Genomic DNA, 20758 nt, shown 5'->3' with positions numbered 1-20758 from the left:
CAACAGTAAACGATTGTAGCAGTATGTGGATGTTGGCCTGCAATCTATTAATGAGGCATATTGAAAGTTAAACAACAGTGCACTGGCCATATAACTGCATATTATTGGGGGCTTGTGAACAGTGAAAGTAAAGAACTGTGAAACGCAACTGTGCACCTGTTGGCTGTCCCGCTACACTGGTGTCAATGTAAATACCCTACCACAGAATAAAACCTGTACTATATTTCTAAGTGGTAAAGCCTACTACTGTCAACATAAATCAGTACTTTTATACATATTACTTCTAGCTGAAACAAACAGAATCTGCGTTTACTAATATTCCAGATCACATTAATGTAAGGACAAAAATAAGTCAATAGTTCACTTGAACTTTTCTTCTTGGTTTTTATAAAGTGTATAGTCATACAAACAGCTTTAGCCCATTACAAGTAGTCAAAGTTGAACTTCACCCCACATTTTTCGGCCAGTATCATAACGCAGTATGTCGACACTGAGGATAATCAACGATGAAATAATGCACGCAAACATCACAATGTCCAAACTTCTACATTGCACAAGCTTGTAGAAGTTTCACAACAAGATTTAAAGAACACATACATGCACTCCTTCTTAACAACCTGAACAAATCCAGCTTTGTCTCACATCTTGCCCAAACAATCATTCTGCAAACAATATTGAACAAAATCTCCAAATACTCCATTTTGTCAACAAAAGCATGATACTTGACCTTCTTGAAGAAACTGAAATATTTATCTACACAAATACAGCAACTGACTACTTTCTCAATGACTAAACTACACTGGGAAACAAATTTTCTTCAGGGGTTTGAAGACTTACAAGTTCAAAACAAGTACCACTCAACCAACCATACACCGCCCCCCCCCCCCCCTCCTTCCCCGAATCCCTGTCCCTATCCCTCTACACTGGTGTCAATGTAAATACCCTACCACAGAATAAAACCTGTACTATATTTCTAAGTGGTAAAGCCTACTACTGTCAACATAAATCAGTACTTTTATACATATTACTTCTAGCTGAAACAAACAGAATCTGCTTTTACTAATATTCCAGATCACATTAATGTAAGGACAAAAATAAGTCAATAGTTCACTTGAACTTTTCTTCTTGGTTTTTATAAAGTGTATAGTCATACAAACAGCTTTAGCCCATTACAAACATTGTAACTTTTATACATATTACCTTTAGCTAAAATAAACACAAACTACTCTTACTAATATTCCAGATCATGTTAACGTAAGAACAGAAATAAACCATCAGTTCACTTACATGTTTGTTATTGTTTTAATTTTTAAATTTAAACATAAAGGTCATGATCATACAAACAGCTGTATCTCACTGCAAATACTATAAATGTGTATTATTTTATTCCTGGACATTCATTTTAATGCAAACCTTGATCAAAATATTTGCTCATAAACTGACTGTAATATACATTAATATACGAATAGAAATAAGACATCAGACCACTTGATGTTTGTTCTTGTAGTAATTGATTCATTTATTTACTTTATTTTGTGCTCTCATGTTATCGTCATTCTGACTAAAATATTTGCTCTTATGACGACTCCAATACATGTAAACAAGAATAAATTACATCTCTGAGCAAAGTAGGCTGAGGCCATATTTTTCTGTCAAGATCTTTGTTACAAGCAACAGTTTTACAGCACATGTTGGATGCTAGCAAAGTTTTGCTGTCACAGTGTAAATGAATATTGTGTGTGTGTGTGTGTGTGTGTGTGTGTGTGTGTGTGTGTGTGTGTGTGTGTGTGTGTGTGTGTTATACCAATTGGCCATCAACAAAATGAAAATGAAAGCAGACAGATGGACACTAATGAACAAAGCCAGTATTATGCTAGAAATAATGATGCATCTTCCAGAAACCGCCTGAAAACGAACCTGAAAAGATTCAAAAACCATTTCACAGAATAATAAATAATTACTCAAAAAAGTGACTGGCTGCACGCTTATGTATTTACATTCAATTAACAGTTATGAACATTAAAGTATCTGTAATGTATAAGCTTAATTTTCTTTACTTCTTTTATGCTGTTGTCAGTAACTGATGTGCCACAGCATTCAGGGTGATTGTCGTCTTCAATGTCTTCTCGACCCTCTTTGAAACATTTACACCACTCGTTAACTCCTGTTTTACTCATAGTAGATTCGCCAAAAGCCATAGCAACATTTGGAATGTGCTGCTGCACTTTATTCCATTTTTGAAGCAAAATTTAAGGTAAATTATATGCTCCACCTTTTTTTTAAGTAAAAATTCCCCTAGCACTCGAAAACACACATAACTTTTTCGACTGTCAACAATGAACTAAATACTGAGAACAGCTGAAAATGCAATCAGGAACACATGTGCCACCAAGACAGAAAAAAATTTGAAAATCTGATGTATAAATCCTGGGAAATTAAAAAATTCCTATCACTTTTTGATCATATCTCATACATTCATGTATTATTACTGTCTTGTATTTGAGCTAGATTACATTATGAGAAGGCATGAGCTACTTGGAAAGAACAGAACATAAAATGTGTCCTCCCAGAAGAACAACATGCATGTTTGAAAAAAAGGTGTGCAGTAAATTCCAAAAATTCCTGGAACCAATTTTTTTTGGTCCCTTCAAATTTTCTATGCTGGCAATGTTAATTCACACCCACATTTTTGTTATCATAATAATAAATTTCATGCCATTTACATTTACTGAAACAATATTTACACGAGAGGAACATAACAAAAGCTGTAATTGACATAGAATTATGCTGGCCAGGTGCTGGCTTTCAAGCAGTGTTTACAGTCATTATGCAGTTAACTTTCTTGAGATCTGGACTTGTAGTGTTGAATTGCTAGAAGTCAGAACAAGCTGTGCTACTAATGTTTGTCTACTAACGCTGCCAACCTAATAATAACGATATTGTGTGTAGCATCGCTCATGAACTGAAGTGTTGGATTTGGCTTAACATCAGTATCAGTCCAAACAGAAGGAAAGTTGGCAACAATAAACAGGATAATAAACGAATTAGGTTTGAACTGTTGCAGATGTGGTGCCTCTTGTGACAAATGTGTAAACTACATGGGAAATTTTGAAATTTTATTTAATTAAAAGAAAAAAGCATTAACTTTGATCTGCAGAGTGATGTTATCAAGTGGTGTACAGCATACATCTTTTTGTGAGGTGGTGGGACTAACAGCACAGCTTAAATACATAGGCAGTTCTGGAAGTAAGTTCTTATATTGCTCCATGGTAAGACCATTGCACAACACAAATAGTGTATCATCTGAAGAGAGCATGTGTTATGGGTTTCCTGTAGACACAGTTCTGCTGTGGTACAGATAACAGGCGCATCAGATTGTGCGAGATAAACTATGCAGCAACTGGAAACATACTCCAAAGTTGAAGCAGGTGGGACAGTAGTATTCCTGTGGGCAAAACATCTAAATTGCACACAAATTCACTGTGAAAATTTGTAGTACATGAACCAAATGCAATGTCACATCTAGCTGCGATGTTGGTGATGTTGACCAGAAAGGAAGACCATCGACATGTCCAAGCAACCTTCTTGGTAAGCTAAAAACACAACTGGGGAAAGGAGTTTTTCCAATGATGAGAACATTTACATAGCAGTTCTTGAATAGTTGCATAATGAAGAGGTGGACTTCTATTTGGAAGAACATTTCAACTGTTGTTAACAGAGACCTGGTGACTATATTGGAAAATTGTGTCATGTATCTGCATCACTTTGAAGTATAATGCAACATTCAACAAAAGTTACTTGGCCTGCCATAATAATGTGTAATTTACTTTTTTTTAAGATCCCTCTTAGTTGTGAGTGAAATTAGTGGCAACGATATCAAAATACAATCATAATTGTCACACACTGTGGGCACTTCTTTTGGAATGCGTCCTGATTTCCAAGGTGCTGGTTAAGTTGGGACCTGATAGCGCAGATAAATACAAAGATACATTCCACTCTATGTCAAGTCCTACAGAAGAATTTTTCATTGTGCTGCAATGTATTTACAAACAGATAATACCATGATGTCATTAATGGGATGCAGTTCTCTCACTGGGTCCAACTGCTATCTCATACACTGCATAGTTTTATTACACAATCATTTTAGTGTATGATGTAGCAAGTTTTGTGATTTGAAGTTAAATATACTTCCTGTCTACAGTTTGATGGCATATTTACATATGTAATATATGTCCAGATTTTGTAATCCCCTTCACACTTCTGTTAAATTTTTTATACAGAACTCAAATATTTTGAGCTAGAAAGCCAGATAAAAAAACTTCATCAAAAGAAACTGAATCAAACTATAATTCTAATGTAATTGGATACATAAAAAATCTACTCACCAAGCAGCGGCAGAATACATAGAAAAATTTTAGGTACACAAGCTTTCGGGGCCAGTGGCTCCATTTTCCAGCAGAAGGCTTGGACCGGAAGGAAAAGGGGTGAAGGCAAAGGAATGTAGGGTTTTAGGAAAAGGGGTAGAGTTTGGAAAAGTCAGCCAGAACCCCAGATCAGGGGAGACTCACCAGACAGAATGAGAAGGAAAGAGTCTGTCTTTCTCATCCTGTCCAATAAGTCTTTCCTGACCTGGGATTCTGGGTGACTTTTCCAATCTACCCCTTTTCCTAAAACTCTCCAGTCCTTTTCCTTACCTCCTCTTCCTTCTGCTTCAACACTTCTGTTGGAATAAGGAGCCATTGGCTCCAGAAGCTTGATACCTAAAACTTTTTTCTGTGTGCGTTTTCCTGTCACTGCTTGGCGAGTAGGTTTTTCATCTATCCAATTACATCACATTGTCAAAAATTGCTTATTTTCATTGTTAAACTAAATTCTAGATTTTTGGTGAAAAGGTATAAATGAAATGTAAAAATTATGTAAGACCAACAGTTTCAGATTAAAGGTCAGTACAATCAATAAAATTGCTTATTGATATTTTATAAAGTATGTGCTTAAAAAGTAATTTCCCACTACTATCATTTTCATGGAATTTGCACCATTCTTTTAAAGCAACTTGAAAAGTGACTGTAGACATAAGCTACAGACAAGGATTTGAATACACTAGTAGACAAAAAAACAAAAATATTTAAATTAATACAAAAATGGTGTGTTCTGGAGATATAACATGTCACTGAAATAAAAGTAAGGGAATGACAACGAACATATGGAAGTATTTCCTTAGACAAATCTTCTCATACAAATCACCTTTACTCTTCCATATAAGACTGATTTGCTACAACAAACAAATTCTTTATGCTTTCATAATTCCCTCCAAAGTATTTCCTTATGATGAGCCTTGTCTGACACCATATATTTACTGCTCATCTTTCCACTGATGGAAATATCTTTAGAAACACACAGTTTGGAGTGGTCACCAGTTTCTCATCACATTCTGCATTATTTGCTCTTTAAAGAGACCCTCTTCAGTAGCATCTGCAATTTAAATAACAACCAGAAGTTGAAACAAACCATGTATGAAGAGTAGGGTAACTTGACCAAAAACCAAAATAATATCTTTTGTCAGGAAATTCTGTATCAGGTGCGATGAATAAACTGGAGCATTATCATGATGCACCAGGCACTTTTTTTGCCTTTCACAGGTCTAGTATTTTGTTGTTAACTGCATTACTTGTGGTGTATTTCAATACTGCAACAAGCCACAGCTATCAAAGAAGACAGTTGGCATACCACTGCTTTTTCTTCACACGTGTCCTGCTGTTTTTGGATTCTACTCTGTTGACAGTGGCTTCCGCATGAATTTTTCAGACAATGTGCATGTATTCAAATTATCACATAAAATTTCCTGAGTAAAATCTTTGCTTATCCCAACTTTTCAGAAATCTGCTTTAAGGTGAAATCTCCTTAAAGGTGAAACAAAGAACATCAATTGTTATATTTATTTCCTCAACACAACAGCTGCAATGTGCACTGTTTGTGGCATCCCAGAATACTGGTCACTCTCCACCAATGTCCAGTTATTCTGAAGCAGCTGAACCACTCCTTTACTCATGATTTTCCCAAGGCATTCTCTCTAAAAGTTTCCCAAATTTTATGAAAATGGAATTCACATAATTTTGTGCTTTCACAGCTATGTAACTAAAACAAAAAATAACAAGAAAGAATAAAGCAAATCACCTGCAATGTGGCAATCTTGCAGAATGAATCAGCATCCCAATATTTCACTCTTCCATCTTTTCCACAAGTAAAAAAGTAATGGGTTTTGGGCACAAACATTAGGCCTGTTACTGAATCATCATGTGCAAACAATGAACGGTGGCAGTCTCCAAAGTCCAGTCCCCAGATTTTCACGTTGCGATCTGCACTTCCAGTTGCAATAATTGTTGAGTCATATGAAATGTCCATGCAAAGCACAGGCAGTTTGTGACCATAAAGAGAAACAAAGAACTGAAAGAAAAGTAAATATTTTTATAAATGATATCACACAGGTAACTGTACATTTGACCTACAAGTATATTAAAGCAGTAACAGCACAATTAACACAATACATTTTCTTAGAAAATGCACAGCAATAAGGTTTCAATTATGTAACCAGTTTTTCTGTATGACGCACAACTCAAAATTTCTGAACTGGGTAAGGATAAGGATAAGAATGGGGAATGAAATCAGCCTTGAGGTCATCCCATCAATCCCCTTCACTGGCTTAGATAAAATATGACAAATCTAGATGTGAATGACTGGACAAGGATTTCAACCCTGTTCCTCCTAAATGACAGTCTGGTATGCTAACCTCTCTGCCATTTTGCTTGGTAATAGTTCTGTGAAAGATGGTCTATGATTATACAGGCTCGCTCTTACTGTAAATGAATCAAATATGACTGCAGTACTCACACTTGTCTGAAGATTAATTTTGAATTTATAATTTTTTGCAGTGAATGTAGCTGCAAGGAAAGAGATGGCAATGCGTTACTTGTACACTTCAACACCATTCTAAAGTGTTCAACTGACAATGGGAGGCCGCCAATTGTGAAATTCAGATTCGATTCATACTGCGCATAATAAAAGCTCATGGCCAGAGGTGTAATGTGGCAAAGCACCAAGATGCACTTCTCAGCCGTTGTCGAGAAAATCGACAGTTGTAATTCAAATGTATATATACAAACACACACACACACACACACACACACACACACACACACACACACACACACACACACACACAAAAATTCCCGGCAATCAGTTGCAACAATTATGCATATAATAAGTAGTTGAAAGTCGTTTGTCGTGGAAAAATAATACTTGAAATAAAACATAATATCACAAATAATATTAAAATGGATACAATTTATTGAAAAGTTCAGTATACACTCGCACATAATTAACAATTAGTGACCAGAAGTAGCTGGAGTATCGCACGAACCAGAGTGATAGTTATCATAGAAACATGGAAAGCAGAAAACAGCACGACATCGAGCACATCTGATAAACAATGCATTTTTACAACAACAATTCTTTTTTAAATTATCTGTTGGGAAACACACCTGATTGACATTCTGAAAAATTGTTCTATCATTCGTCAGGTTTGATGCATACCACGCGTATCGTATCATATCGGCAAAAATCGTGGGGTCTCTATTCTAATTCGAACGTTTGACTTACACTACACGTATTCGTTTCGGAATATCGTTTATACGTCTTCCGTTAACTATAAATGGTAAACATTATGAAGACAATTAATAACATTAGTGAAATACAACTCTGTTTGCGGAAAACATAATGATGTTTGAAGTCGCCAGTTATTCCATAACAAACGACTTTCAGCAACATATTATATGCATAATTGTTGCAACTGATTGCTGGGAATTATATATATATATATATATATATATATATATATATATATATATATATATGTGTGTGTGTGTGTGTGTGTGTGTGCGCGCGCGCGCATTTAAAAAAAAAAAAAAGAGGGTTGCATGGCGCGAGATTTGATCCATCCGGCGACCTTCGGATTATGAACCCGAGCGCTTACCGCTGCGCCACGACGCTGTAGAAAATTATTAATCATAGAGAGTATTTCACCACAACGGTTTCTTTTAACTGTCGATTTTCTCGACAACGGCTGAGAAGTGCATCTTGGTGCTTTGCCACATTACACCTCTGGCCATGAGCTTTTATTATGCGCAGTATGAATCGAATCTGAATTTCACAATTGGCGGCCTCCCCTTGTGAGACCTATACTACATAAATTCTTTTTTTGCTCATGTAACATTATGACTGAAGGCATAAATCGAAACACTGAGAACTAAAATACACAATTTAAAATTATGATAATGGAAAGTCCTGGTGGAACGTAAATAACTCAGTGTTTACTCTGACAGATACAAAGTGATCAAGCAACTGTGGTCAGATTTAGATTACGAAATTTAGTGTAGATTGTCCCCCAAGTGACGTGACAAATCATATAAAAGTTCTCTCCATGCAATTCCAGTTGTATGAAGGGACAGGAAAATTTCGTGTTGGTTGGTTTGTTTAAAAGATTGGGTGGGGTGGGGGGGGCAAAATGTGAGGTCATCGGTCCCTTGTTCCCAGTAAAATAATTACACAAGAAAAAGAAGAAAAGAAAAGAGATGTACAGCACAATAACAGGAGAAAGGAAGAACCAGAACAACAACACAAGGACAACCAACACTACTATGGACAAAACAGGAAAAGTAAAAAAACCACAGAGAGAAGCAAGAAACAGGTAGAAGGGGTAAAAACAAGAGAGCAGTTGACCATGGCTGGCCGACCACATGAATAAAAAGGAAAAGCCAGCCACTCTGCGGCACGTTAAAACATACACCCTAAAAGCATTAGAGTGGAGAACACAAAGGAACAAAGGACATGTGCGAAAACTTATACAGAATGCTAAAACCCACCATCATGTATAAAATGTAAAACTAAATTAGCCGATGAGGCATTGCCACCTAAAAGAATGGCAGTGAGTCTGGTAACTGAAGAGTCCGTTGCAGGGCAGCCAAAGGAGGACAGTTCACCAAGATATGGGCCACTGTCAGCGGGGCGCAGCCCTGACACTGAGGTGGATAATCACAGCGCAGGAGGTAGCCGTGTGTCGCCCAAGCGTGGCCAATGCGGAACCAGCAGAGAACCACAGAGCCCCTGCGAGAGCCCCGCATGGAGGACTGCCACACATTTGTAGTCTCCTTAATAGCACACAGTTTGTTGTGACTGCTGAGGTTATGCCTCTCATAAAGCCACAAAAACTTGTGGTTTAGTACTGCACGCAGGTCAGTTGCAGAGATGTCAACCTCCATAAGCAGTTTCCGCGTAGCCCGTTTGGCCAGCCTGTTGGCAAGTTCATTGCCTGGGATTCCGACGTGACCTGGGGTCCAGACAAACACCACAGAATGAGCAGACCGTTCCAGGGCATATATGGACTCCTGGACGGACGCTACCAAAGGATGACAAGGGTAGTCCTGGTCAATAGCTTGTAGGCTGCTCAAGAAGTCAGTACACAGAAGAAACAACTCCCCAGGACTTGAACGGATCTGATCAAAAGCACGACATATAGCCACCAGCTCTGCAGTGAAAACACTGCAGCCATCGGGCAAGGAATACTGTTCAATATATCCTCCATGGAGATACGCGAAGCTGATGTGACCGTCAGTCATCGAGCCAAGAGGAAGTGTCAGCAGAGAGCTGCGGGGTTAACTGAGTCCTTAGGGCCATGTGAAAGGTCCAGGTGAAACTGCGGCCTAGGTGTACACCGTGAACGGACCTCATGTATAGGTGGTAAAGGCAAGGACTCCAGTTCCGAAAGAAGGGATCGGACACGGACTGCAATTGGAAGCCCTGACCTTGGCCGCCGATGCGGGAGATGAACTGCCCTGGGTGGGAAAAGAAGATGGTGATTCGGATGTGCAGGAGAACTACGAACGTGTGCAATGTAACTGGCCAGCAGTTGTGCACGCCTAACCTGCAATGGCGAGACTCCGGCCTCCACCAGGATGCTGGTCACCGGACTCGTCCTAAGAGCTCCTGTCGCTAGACGAATGCCACAGTGGTGCACTGGGTTGAGTAAAAGCAACATTGAGGGTGCCACCAAACCATAAACCAGACTCCCATAGTCAAGACAGAATTGGACAAGGGCTCTGTAGAGCTGCAGCAGCATAGAGCGATCTGCACCCTAGTTGGTGTTGCCTAGGCAGAGGATGGCACTGAGGTGCTGCCAGCAGTTCCGCTTAAGCTGATGAAAGTGAGAAAGCCAAGTCAATCGGGCACCAAAAACCTGTCCTAAGAATCGATATGTCTCCACTACAGTGAGTGGATTGTCATTAAAGTAAAGTTCTGGTTCTGGATGAACAGTAAGATGCCGACAGAAGTGCTTAACGCACGACTTTGTGGCCGAAAACTGGAAACCGTGAGCTAGAGCCCATGACTGCGCCTTGCGGATGGCTCCCTGTAGGCATTGCTCAGCACCACCAGTACTGGTGGAGCAGTAAGAAATGCAGAAATCATCTGCATACAGAGAAGGTGAGACGGACAGACCTACAGACGCTACTAGACCATTAATGGCCACTAAAAATAGAGATACACTCAATACAGAGCCCTGCGGGACCCATTCTCCTGCATAAGGGGGGAACTACGGGAGGCACCAACTTGGACATGGAAAGTACAAAGCGACAGGAAATTTTGGATAAAAATCGGAAGTGGGCCTCGGAGACCCCACTCGTATAATGTAGCAAGAATACGATATCACCAGGTGGTGTCATACGCTTTTCGTAAATAAAAAAAAGACGGCAACCAGGTGTTGGCATCTGGAAAAGGCTGTTCAGATGGTAGACTCGAGGGATACAAGGTTATCAGTGGTAGACTGACCCTGGTGGAAGCCACCCTGACATGGAACAGTAGGCCAGATGACTCCAGGACCCAACTCAACTGCCGACACACCATACATTCCAGCACCTTATAAAGAACATTGGTGACGTTGATGGGCCAATAGCCATCCACATCAAGCAGTTTTTTATCAGGTTTGAGCACCAGAATGATGGTGTTCTCCCACCACTGCGATGGAAAGATGCCATCACATCAGATCTGGTTGAAGATGACGAGGAGATGTCGCTTGCAGTCAGATGAGAGATGTTTAATCATCTGACTGTGGATCTGATCTGGCCCAGGAGCTGTGTCGGGGCAATTTTCAAGGGCACTGAGGAGCTCCCACTCAGTAAATGGGGCGTTATAGGGTTCACTGTGTTGTGCAGTGAATGAGAGGACTTTCACTTCCAGCCGCTGTCTGAGAGTGCGAAGGACTGGCGAGGGGGGGGGGATTCTCTGACGCAGAGGCTTGAGCATAGCGCTCAGCAAAGTGCTTGGCAATCGCATTTGTGCCAGTAGATATCACGCCATTTGTGTTAACAACGGGAACACCTGTTGGGGTCTGGTACCCGAAAACATGTTTGAACTTTGCCCAGACTTGGGAAGGTTACGTATGGCACCCAATGGTCAAGACATATTTCTGGCAACACTCCTGCTTCCGTTGTCTGATAAGTTGGCGAACGTGGACATGGAGCCATTTAAACGCTATGAGGTGCTCCAGGGAAGGGTGCAGCTTATGCCGCTGTAGAGCTCGCTGACACTCCTTAATTGTTTCAGTGACTTCTGGCGACCACCAAGGGACTGCCTTTCGCAGGAAGCATCCTAAAGAGCGAGGGATCATGTTTTCTGCCACAGAAACAACTGTTGTAGTCACCCGCTCAACCATCACATTGATGTTCCCGTGTGGGGGAGATTCAACGGTGACAGCAGAGGTGAAAGTTTACCGGTCTGCATTGTTTAAAGCCCGTCTGGGCAGGCATCTGTGGGTCTGACGCCGGGGCAGTGACAGGAAGATGGGGAAGGGGTCACTAACACACAGTGTCATGTGCTCTCCAGTGGATAGATGGGAGAAGTCCTGGGCTGCAAATTGATAATCAATGGCCGAGTAACTACCATGAGCTACATTGAAACTTGTGGTGGCCCCAGTATTTAACAGGCAGAGGTCAAACTGAGACAGTAAAGTTTCGACATCTTTGCCTCGGCCAGTAAGCACGGTGCCACCCCACAAGGGGTTATGGGTGTTAAAATCACCCAAAAGTAGGAAAGGTTTAGGGAGTTGATCAATCAGTGCAGCCAATGCGTTCAGGGGTACTGCACCATCTGGAGGAAGATATACGTTGCAGACAGTTATTTCCTGCATCGTCCTTATTCTGAGAGCCACAGCTTCAAGAGGGGTTTGAAGGGGCACAGGTTCACTACAGACTGAGTTTGGGACATAAACGCAAACTCCACCTGACACTCGATTATAGTCGCTACGGTTCCTGTAGTATCCTTTACAGCTGTGGAGGGCAGGGGTCCGCATTGCCGGGAACGAGGTTTCCTGGAGGTCAATGAAGAAAGCAGGTGTAAAGCTTAACAGTTGCCGTAGCTCAGCCAGGTGGTGGAAAAAAACCACGATAATTCCACCGGAGGATGACATCATCATGAGACTGGGAAGGCATGGAACATTCAATGAAGCAGTTTACACCTCAGGGTCACCTGCTGCCACCGACATTTTGCCCAAGCAGTCTATATCCATTGTGTCTGAGCGTTCGGTGACATCTAGGTCCTCAGTGCACACCAGAATCTCCACCTTATCCCCAGACACAGAGCTTGTAGGTAGCAGTGGTGTGGGTGCCAGCGCAATTCCCTTGGTCTTGGGGACCTTCTTTTCAGATTTCTCTTGCTGCTCATTGGGTTTCCCTGGCTGGGAGGACTTCACCGATTCTGTCTCCGGGACTGAGGATGAGCGTGAAGCCCTACAACCAGCTGCTTTTGGGCTCTTCAACCATTCGCAGCTGTAATCTTTCCCACTACCAGAAACCTGGGAAGGGAGTGACCCAAGGGACCCCTTCCTAGCGTGAGGAGCCAAAGACAACTTATGCTTCTCCAGCTCAGAAGTGGGGACTGATTTCCCCAATGGTGGTGGGGAAGGGGGAGGGGGGGGGGGGGTTGCTCCCGAAGTAGGTGGTGGAGGAGCAACAGGGGAAGTGCTCCCCACCATCAATGGGGCAAGGGTAGTCTTCTGGTTCTGAGAGGCGACAGGAATGTGAGGAACTGACGGGGCGACAACTGTTCTTGTAGCGACGGCGTAAGAGGAGGTCATAGCCACAGGATGTAGGCGCTCAAATTTCCTCTTAGCCTCAGTGTAGGTCACTCGGTCCAGGGTCTTATATTCCATGATTTTCTTCTCTTTCTGTAAAATCCTGCAGTCTGGTGAGCAAGGTGAATGATGCTGTCTGCAGTTGACACAGATGGGAAGCGGGGCACATGGTGAATTGGGTAGACCATCACCTTGACTTTCTCGGGCAACGTTTCACCCTCAAAGGCCAAGATGAAGGCACTTGTGGCAACCTGATTATCCCTTGCACCATGATGGACATGCCGGACAAAATGAACGACTCCCCGCTCTAAATTGGCACGCAGCTCATTGATAGACTGCAAAGGAAGGTCCCTGTGGGATATAATACCCTGGACCATATTTCCGCTCTTATGGGGCGTCATGGTAACAGAAACATCCCACAACTTGTCACAAGTGAGTAATGCCCGTGACTGGGCAGAGGATGCTGTTTTTATAAAGACTGACCCAGAGCGCATTTTGGACAAGCCCTCCACCTCCCCAAACTAATCCTCCAAATGCTCCACAAAAAACTGAGGCTTCATGGACAGGAAAGATTCCCCATCAACTCTTGTACATATGAGGTAGCAGGGCGAATAAGCTTCACTACCATCCTTAGCCTGGCATTCCTCCAATGGTGTGGCCAGGGAGGGGAATAATTTGGGTCATATTTCTTAGCATTGAAGTTAGACCTTGCCTGCTTAGACTGGTGACAGCCCACCAGCAAGAGATGACGGACTACGCTTCATGGCATGTCATCCGCCCTGATGCCACCCACTCCAACCAGGGGGCCTCTCCATGGGCACCACCCAGCCTCAGCAAGGGCCATCTGGCAGGATGGCCATTGCTGGGAGTCCTGATGCCCCACGGAGAATGGCATCTACTCCATGGCATACGTGGAGAGTTAACGGCGCAGGTATCAGCAGAGTTATCCCTGTGTTGTCAGGGGGCTACAACCAACAAGGTACATGGTGGCTCCACCACAACGGACTGGCTACCGTGCTGGATATGAGGTGCTAAGTAGTCCATGGTCATCATCAGTGCAGAAGGTGACATTGCACAGTGTATGGCAGAAAACGCACCCAGGAAGGTGTCCTCGTCCAAGAGATTGAGAATGAGCGGGACTGCAATGCGATGATGAGGAAGTGGGCTAAAGATCTCAATGCACAATGGACACAATGCACCATGGACACAATGCACCACATAAGGCACCCTTCCCCAATTGGCTTGCTCTTCGAAAAAATTTTGTAAAATGGAGGTCAAACCCTACAGGGGACCATCATATGAAGGCCGAAACTTGTGAGACTACTTTTAGTTGCCTCTTCCAACAGGCAGGAATACCTTGGGCCTATTCTAACCCCTGGACCCACAGGAAGGAGGGATTTCGTGTAAATGGTAACATGGAAAATAACCTGAAAACAGTAGTTTTCAGTGACATAACACACAATCCGTGGTTTTTACAAAATACTGGGAAATCTGGCACTTCCCCATTCCCACATAAAATCTTATATATCTGAAGGACATTTACTGATATTAGTAACTGCTAGTTATTTAATGTTGAAACTGGATCTTGATTTTTGTTCTCAAGGCTGAGGTACATACATAACCTTAAAATGTCCATTCATTTCCTATTTAAAAACTGATACCTAGGTGTGGTGTCAGTTGATAATAGTTTTATCTGCTGAAGTCAAATTTCCTAGCCCTATTGTAGAATACATTATTATTGCCTGTTCTACGAGATTATGAAATAGGAGGCAAACTTTTGCAAGCAATTAAAGGTCTTTACATAGATAGTCAGGCAGCAGTTAGAGTTGACGGTAAATTGAGTTCATGGTTCGGAGTAGTTTCAGGGGTAAGACAAGGCTGCAACCTGTCTCCACTGTTGTTCACATTATTTATGGATCATATGTTGAAAACAATAGACTGGCTGGGTGAGATTAAGATATGTGAATGCAAAATAAGCAGTCTCGCATATGCAGATGACTTAGTTGTGATGGCAGATTGGATTGAAAGTTTGCAAAGTAATATTTCAGAGCTAGATCAGAAATGTAAGGACTATGGTATGAAGATTAGCATCTCCAAAACGAAAGTAATGTCAGTGGGAAAGAGATATAAACGGACTGAGTGTCAAATAGGAGGAACAAAGTTAGAACAGGTGGATGGTTTCAAGTACTTAGGATGCATATTCTCACAGGATGGCAACATAGTGAAAGAACTGGAAGCGAGGTGTAGCAAAGCTAATGCAGTGAGCACTCAGCTACGATCTACTCTCTTCTGCAAGAAGGAAGTCAGTACCAAGACTAAGTTATCTGTGCACTGCTCAATCTTTTGACCAACTTTGTTGTATGGGAGTGAAAGCTGGGTGGATTCAGGTTACCTTATCAATAAGGTTGAGGTTACAGATATGAAAGCAGCTAGGATGATTGCAGGTACTAGTAGATGCGTATAATGGCAGGAGGTTGTCCAGAATGAGGAAATCAAAGAAAAACTGGAAATGAACTCTATAGATGTAGCAGTCAGGGCGAACAGGCTTAGATGGTGGGGTCATGTTACACGCATGGGAGAAGCAAAGGTTACCCAAGAGACTCGTGGGTTCAGCAGTAGAGGGTAGGAGGAGTCGGGGTAGACCAAGGAGAAGGTACCTGGATTCGGTTAAGAATGATTTTGAAGTAATAGGCTTAACATCAGAAGAGGCACCAATGTTAGCAATGAATAGGGGATCATGGAGAAATTTTATAAGGGGGACTATGCTCCAGGCTGAATGCTGAAAGGCATAATTAGTCTTAAATGGTGGTGGTGGTGGTGGTGGTGATATTGTAGAATACAAGAAAAATGTCCCATTTTGGCAAGATCTTTAGTGTGGCACATTAATTAAACTGCATATTTATGTAGCATGCAAGTGTAAATATGAAAGTAAGCAAACATGGCACTTTAGCTTTTTCAGACACATAAATCAACATGGCACCTCATTCTTTTTAACTGTTTCAGTCCTTAGGGCTGTGCTACAGATCAAGCAGTCAACACAGACTTCATTTCACAAAATAGTAAAAGTAATACTGAATAAATATTATGATACATATTGTCAATGTTCTGTTCTACTGTCAGAAAAATGTCTGTGTGGAGTCAGTGTGTCCATTGCCTGTTGGTTGGTTGACTGAAGCAAACCATGCAGGTGCCATGTTGATGATGGTGTTTTTTAAGCTGAAGTGTCATATTTGGCCATCTCTGTATTTACATTTACATCTTACAAAAATATGCAGTTCAACTGATGTACAGAATTGAAGATCTCCAAAATGCAGCATCTTTGGCGCAATTTGCTGTGCAGTAATTTGAGGAAATATGACATTGGCAGAGAAAACTGTTACACCTATCCTAAGCTGAAATGGTCAGAGGGTGGTTTCATTGTTATGGGAAAAGCAATGTTTAAAGATGGAACTAGCAAAATAAGAAAAGCATGAAGTGAAGCACTTCAGGAAGAGGTGAAGGAAACAGTGAAATTCACTGGGTTGCAGTCTCAAATGAAGCTGCGAAGTCTTACGGCCACATATACATGCAGGTCTATGTTCACAGCAGTAGTGAACTTGTTTCAACAACAAAATGATAATGAACTCTGTTAATGCTATTTTGTCAAAAACTGACATTTTGAGCCCATGGACGTGTACAAAATATAGGTTGACTCTTACACAGAAGATTAAAAAATAAAAAATATAGGGTGTTATTTAAAAACGACACATTGCTGTTGATACTTTCATACTGAACAAAGTTTCAAGAAGGGCAATCATACTGGTTGATGTCGCCTTGGTAGATGGACAATATTTGCTTTATACATTTTTATTTTTCTTCTGGACAAGAAGTTCATTGTGAGGGTCCAGATAAATGTGACTTTCTTTGTGGTGTGGAAACTACTGCTTGTACTGTATATTTGAACCTGGAAGACAAATTGTCTTCAGCACAACAGGTGTTTGACAATGCCGACATTTCCTTTTGGCATGAAAAGTTGCATTTTCACTAAATTTTTAAGAGATTTTATCACTTCAGAGTATTGACACATCAGAGACATGCGATTCCAAGTATACTTCATGGGTTCTTTGCCATGTCATCATTCACAGAGATTATAGGTTGACTCTTACACAGAAGACTCCAGCAACCAGCCACTTTTTACAATGCTATTTATTTATTTAAACAGTGCCATTACCGGTTTTGAACCAACAAGTTCATCTTCTGATGGCTAGTTCACGTTTCACATTAGATTTCGCCTTTTGTTTCCTCACCTGACAAAACTTCCTTGGGGTGTTGGTGCCCTACAACCAAACAAAATGTGAGATGTCTTTTTAACTGTAATTATGCTTCACAACGATTTCAAGTGATGTAAACAAATTATTATTATTAAAGGGAAGACGTTTCGGTTACTTACGATGAAGAATCCGTGCCATTATGTTCCAGTGCAGGTTGCTTACCATCTTGCAGCAGCGAAAACTGTATAATGCACTGTTTTGTATAAATATATGCACATAATGTAAAGCACCACTAACTCTCTAAAAAGTTTCATCACACGCAGGTATGTATACAGAGATGGCGATATTACAACCATAACAATGCCAAAGACTTCCACTCTCAGAGATATTTCATTACCTACATGTACTGACAGTAGAAACTTACAAATTGCTAATGTTACATTACTTACTATTTACATTGAAAGAGAAATGATTAAAATTAAGATAAACAAATAAAGCACTCCGTTATAAAGTGTTACTGCAGTGATATTATGTAAATATTATGTTATACATTGGAACCAATGCAAAATCGGGCATAAACAAACTCAGCTGTCAAAGTTGCCCCTCTTACTATATGGGACAAACTGGAAGAAGCATTAGAACATGGTTCAAAGAGCATATAGATGCCATATGTCTTAACAATATTTCAAAATCCACATTAGCAGATATTTACATAAATCACTAAGAGCAGACATTCTTTGGAGCTAACAGTCACATCAACATCAAAATATGTTGATGATACAATTATACTTTTTGATGGCACCAATGAGGAAATAGACACATTAGCAACAAATCTGAGTAGCATGCACAAAAACATTAGATTCACTATTGAACATGAGAATAACAACAACATCAATTTCCTACACATAAAAATCACCAACAAAAACCATAATCATAATTTTGAGATTTATAGGAAACCAACATCCACTGTATCAACAGCTCATCTTGTCATCCAAACCAGCATAAGATAGCATATTTTAGATCCACACTGAACCGCCTACACGAAATTCCACTTGAACCAGTTAAAGAAAAAAAAATCAGTATCATTGAAACCATGGCTTCAAACAATGGATATAGTCCTCTCATGATAGACAAACAATCAAAAGATATTAAAAAACCATCAGAAAACAAAGCTGCACACCAGACAATCATGCAACTTACACAAGACACAGTAGAAAAACAGCAGAAAATATATTGCGGAACCTTTCTTGGGGAGCATATTCTATAAAATAAGCGACATATTTAAAAATACAAACATTAAAATTAGCTTCCACACAAACAACAAACTCCAGCAGTTAGCAGTTCACAACTTAAAGAAGAACAACAACCCCCCCCCCCCCCCCCCATACAAAAAAAAAAATCAGGCATATACAAACTCAGCTGTCAAAGTTGCCCCTCTTACTATATGGGACAAACTGGAAGAAGCATTAGAACACAGTTCAAAGAGCATATAGATGCCATATGTCTTAACAATATTTCAAAATCCACATTTGCCACATGCACAACTACCAACAGTCGTGGAATAAAGAGCGTTGAAGACCATGTACAAGTATTGCACCATGATGAGAAAGGTAGCCTTGTGAATTTGCTTGGAGAGATTTAAATATATGTACATAAAAGCAAATCACCACAAAATCTCCTCAATGAACAAACCGAGTTAGCCAATGCAGCCTTTCTTCAAAATTTTATTCACCTGTTTTCCAACTTAAAGTAAAAAAAAAAAAAAAAGTCCACTATTGTAATATTTATATAACATCCATCCCAACCCATTTACTGTGCTTTCAATGCATGCCATAATATGCCCATAGCTGTAACATTATTTATGTACATCTAGCCCTTAACATTTACTTTTGTTCCAATGTATAGCATAATACTTACGTAATATCACTGCAGTAACACTTTATAACTGACTACTTTATTTGTTTAACTTAATTTTAATCAGTTCTCTTTCAATGTAAATAGTAAGCAATGTACCATTAGCAATTTGTAAATTTCTACTGTCACATACATGCACATAATGAAATATCTCTGAGAGTGGAAGTATTTGGCATTGTTATGGTTGTAATATCACCATCTCCATATACATACCTCCATGTGATGAACCTTTTTAGTGTGTAAGTGGTGCTTTACATCATATGCATATACATATATACACACAAAAGTGCATTATACAGTATTCGCTGCTGCAATATGATAAGCAACCTGCACTGGAACATAATGGCACGGATTCTTCATCATAAGTAACTGAAACATCTCCCTTTAATAATAATAATTTGTTTACATCACTTGAAATCATTGTGAGGCAAATTTTCTCACATCTTGTTGTAGTTGTAGGGCACTAACACCCCAAGGACGTTTCGTCAGGGGGGGAAACAAAAGGCGAAATCTAATGTAAAATGCAAACTAGCCATCGGAAGATGAACATGTCGGTTAGAAACTGGTAATGGCGCTGTTTAAATAAAAAAATAGCATTGTAAAATGTGGCTGGTTCTGGAATCTTCTGTGTAAGAGTCAACCTATAATCTCTGTGAATGATGACATGGCAAAGAACCCATTAAGTATACCTGGAATCGCAGGTCTCTGATGTGTCAATACTCTGAAGTGATAAAATCTCTTAAAAATTTGGTGAACATGCAACTAATCATGCCAAAAGGAAATGTTGGCATTGTCAAATGCCTGTTGTACTTAAGACAATTTGGTTTCCAGGTTCAAATATACAGTACAAGCAGTAGTTTCCACACCACAAAGAAAGTCACATTTATCTGGACCCTCACAATGAACTTCTTGACCAGAAGAAAAATAAAAATGTATAAAGCAAATACTGTCCATCTACCAAGGCGACATTAACCAGTATGATTGCTGTTCTTGAAACTTTGTTCACTATGAAGGTATCAACAGCAATGTGTCTTTTTTAAATAACACCCTATATTTTTTATTTTGTAATCCACTCCCTCACTTCACTTCAAGACCTGTTCACAAACATATCACAGTTTGCCCTTCAGGGCAATCATGATGTTACTAAAATGTTACGCAAAGGTGAGTCTGACTCTCCTGTATTAGAATACCTTGCAGATTCCCTGCGTAACTTAACTTGTCTACTTGCTGGAGTTGACAGTCAAGAAACGGAAACACAAGGAAAATTTACTCTTGTCATTCAATCAACTGTCTTCAGTTGAAGTCTACATCTACACCTACATACACATTCTGCAAGCCACCATACGGCGCATGGTGGAGGGCACCGTGTACCACTACTAGTCGTTTCCTTTCCTGTTCCACTCACAAACAGAGCAAG

The 20758-nt window shown here is 40.4% G+C and overlaps 1 protein-coding gene across 1 annotated transcript in view; it reads right to left on the bottom strand.

The window, feature by feature from the left end:
* The window catches only part of LOC126176882 (WD repeat-containing protein 3), a 121609-nt gene that overhangs the window by 27083 nt on the left and 73768 nt on the right, over nt 1-20758 (bottom strand). Inside the window, 1 exon segment of the mRNA XM_049924082.1 lies at nt 6175-6444. Coding sequence (XP_049780039.1) covers nt 6175-6444 — 270 coding nt within the window.

Source organism: Schistocerca cancellata, chromosome 3, assembly GCF_023864275.1.
Source record: "Schistocerca cancellata isolate TAMUIC-IGC-003103 chromosome 3, iqSchCanc2.1, whole genome shotgun sequence".
Classification (NCBI taxonomy): Eukaryota; Metazoa; Arthropoda; class Insecta; order Orthoptera; family Acrididae; genus Schistocerca; species Schistocerca cancellata.
This window is presented reverse-complemented; position numbering and strand designations above follow the sequence as displayed.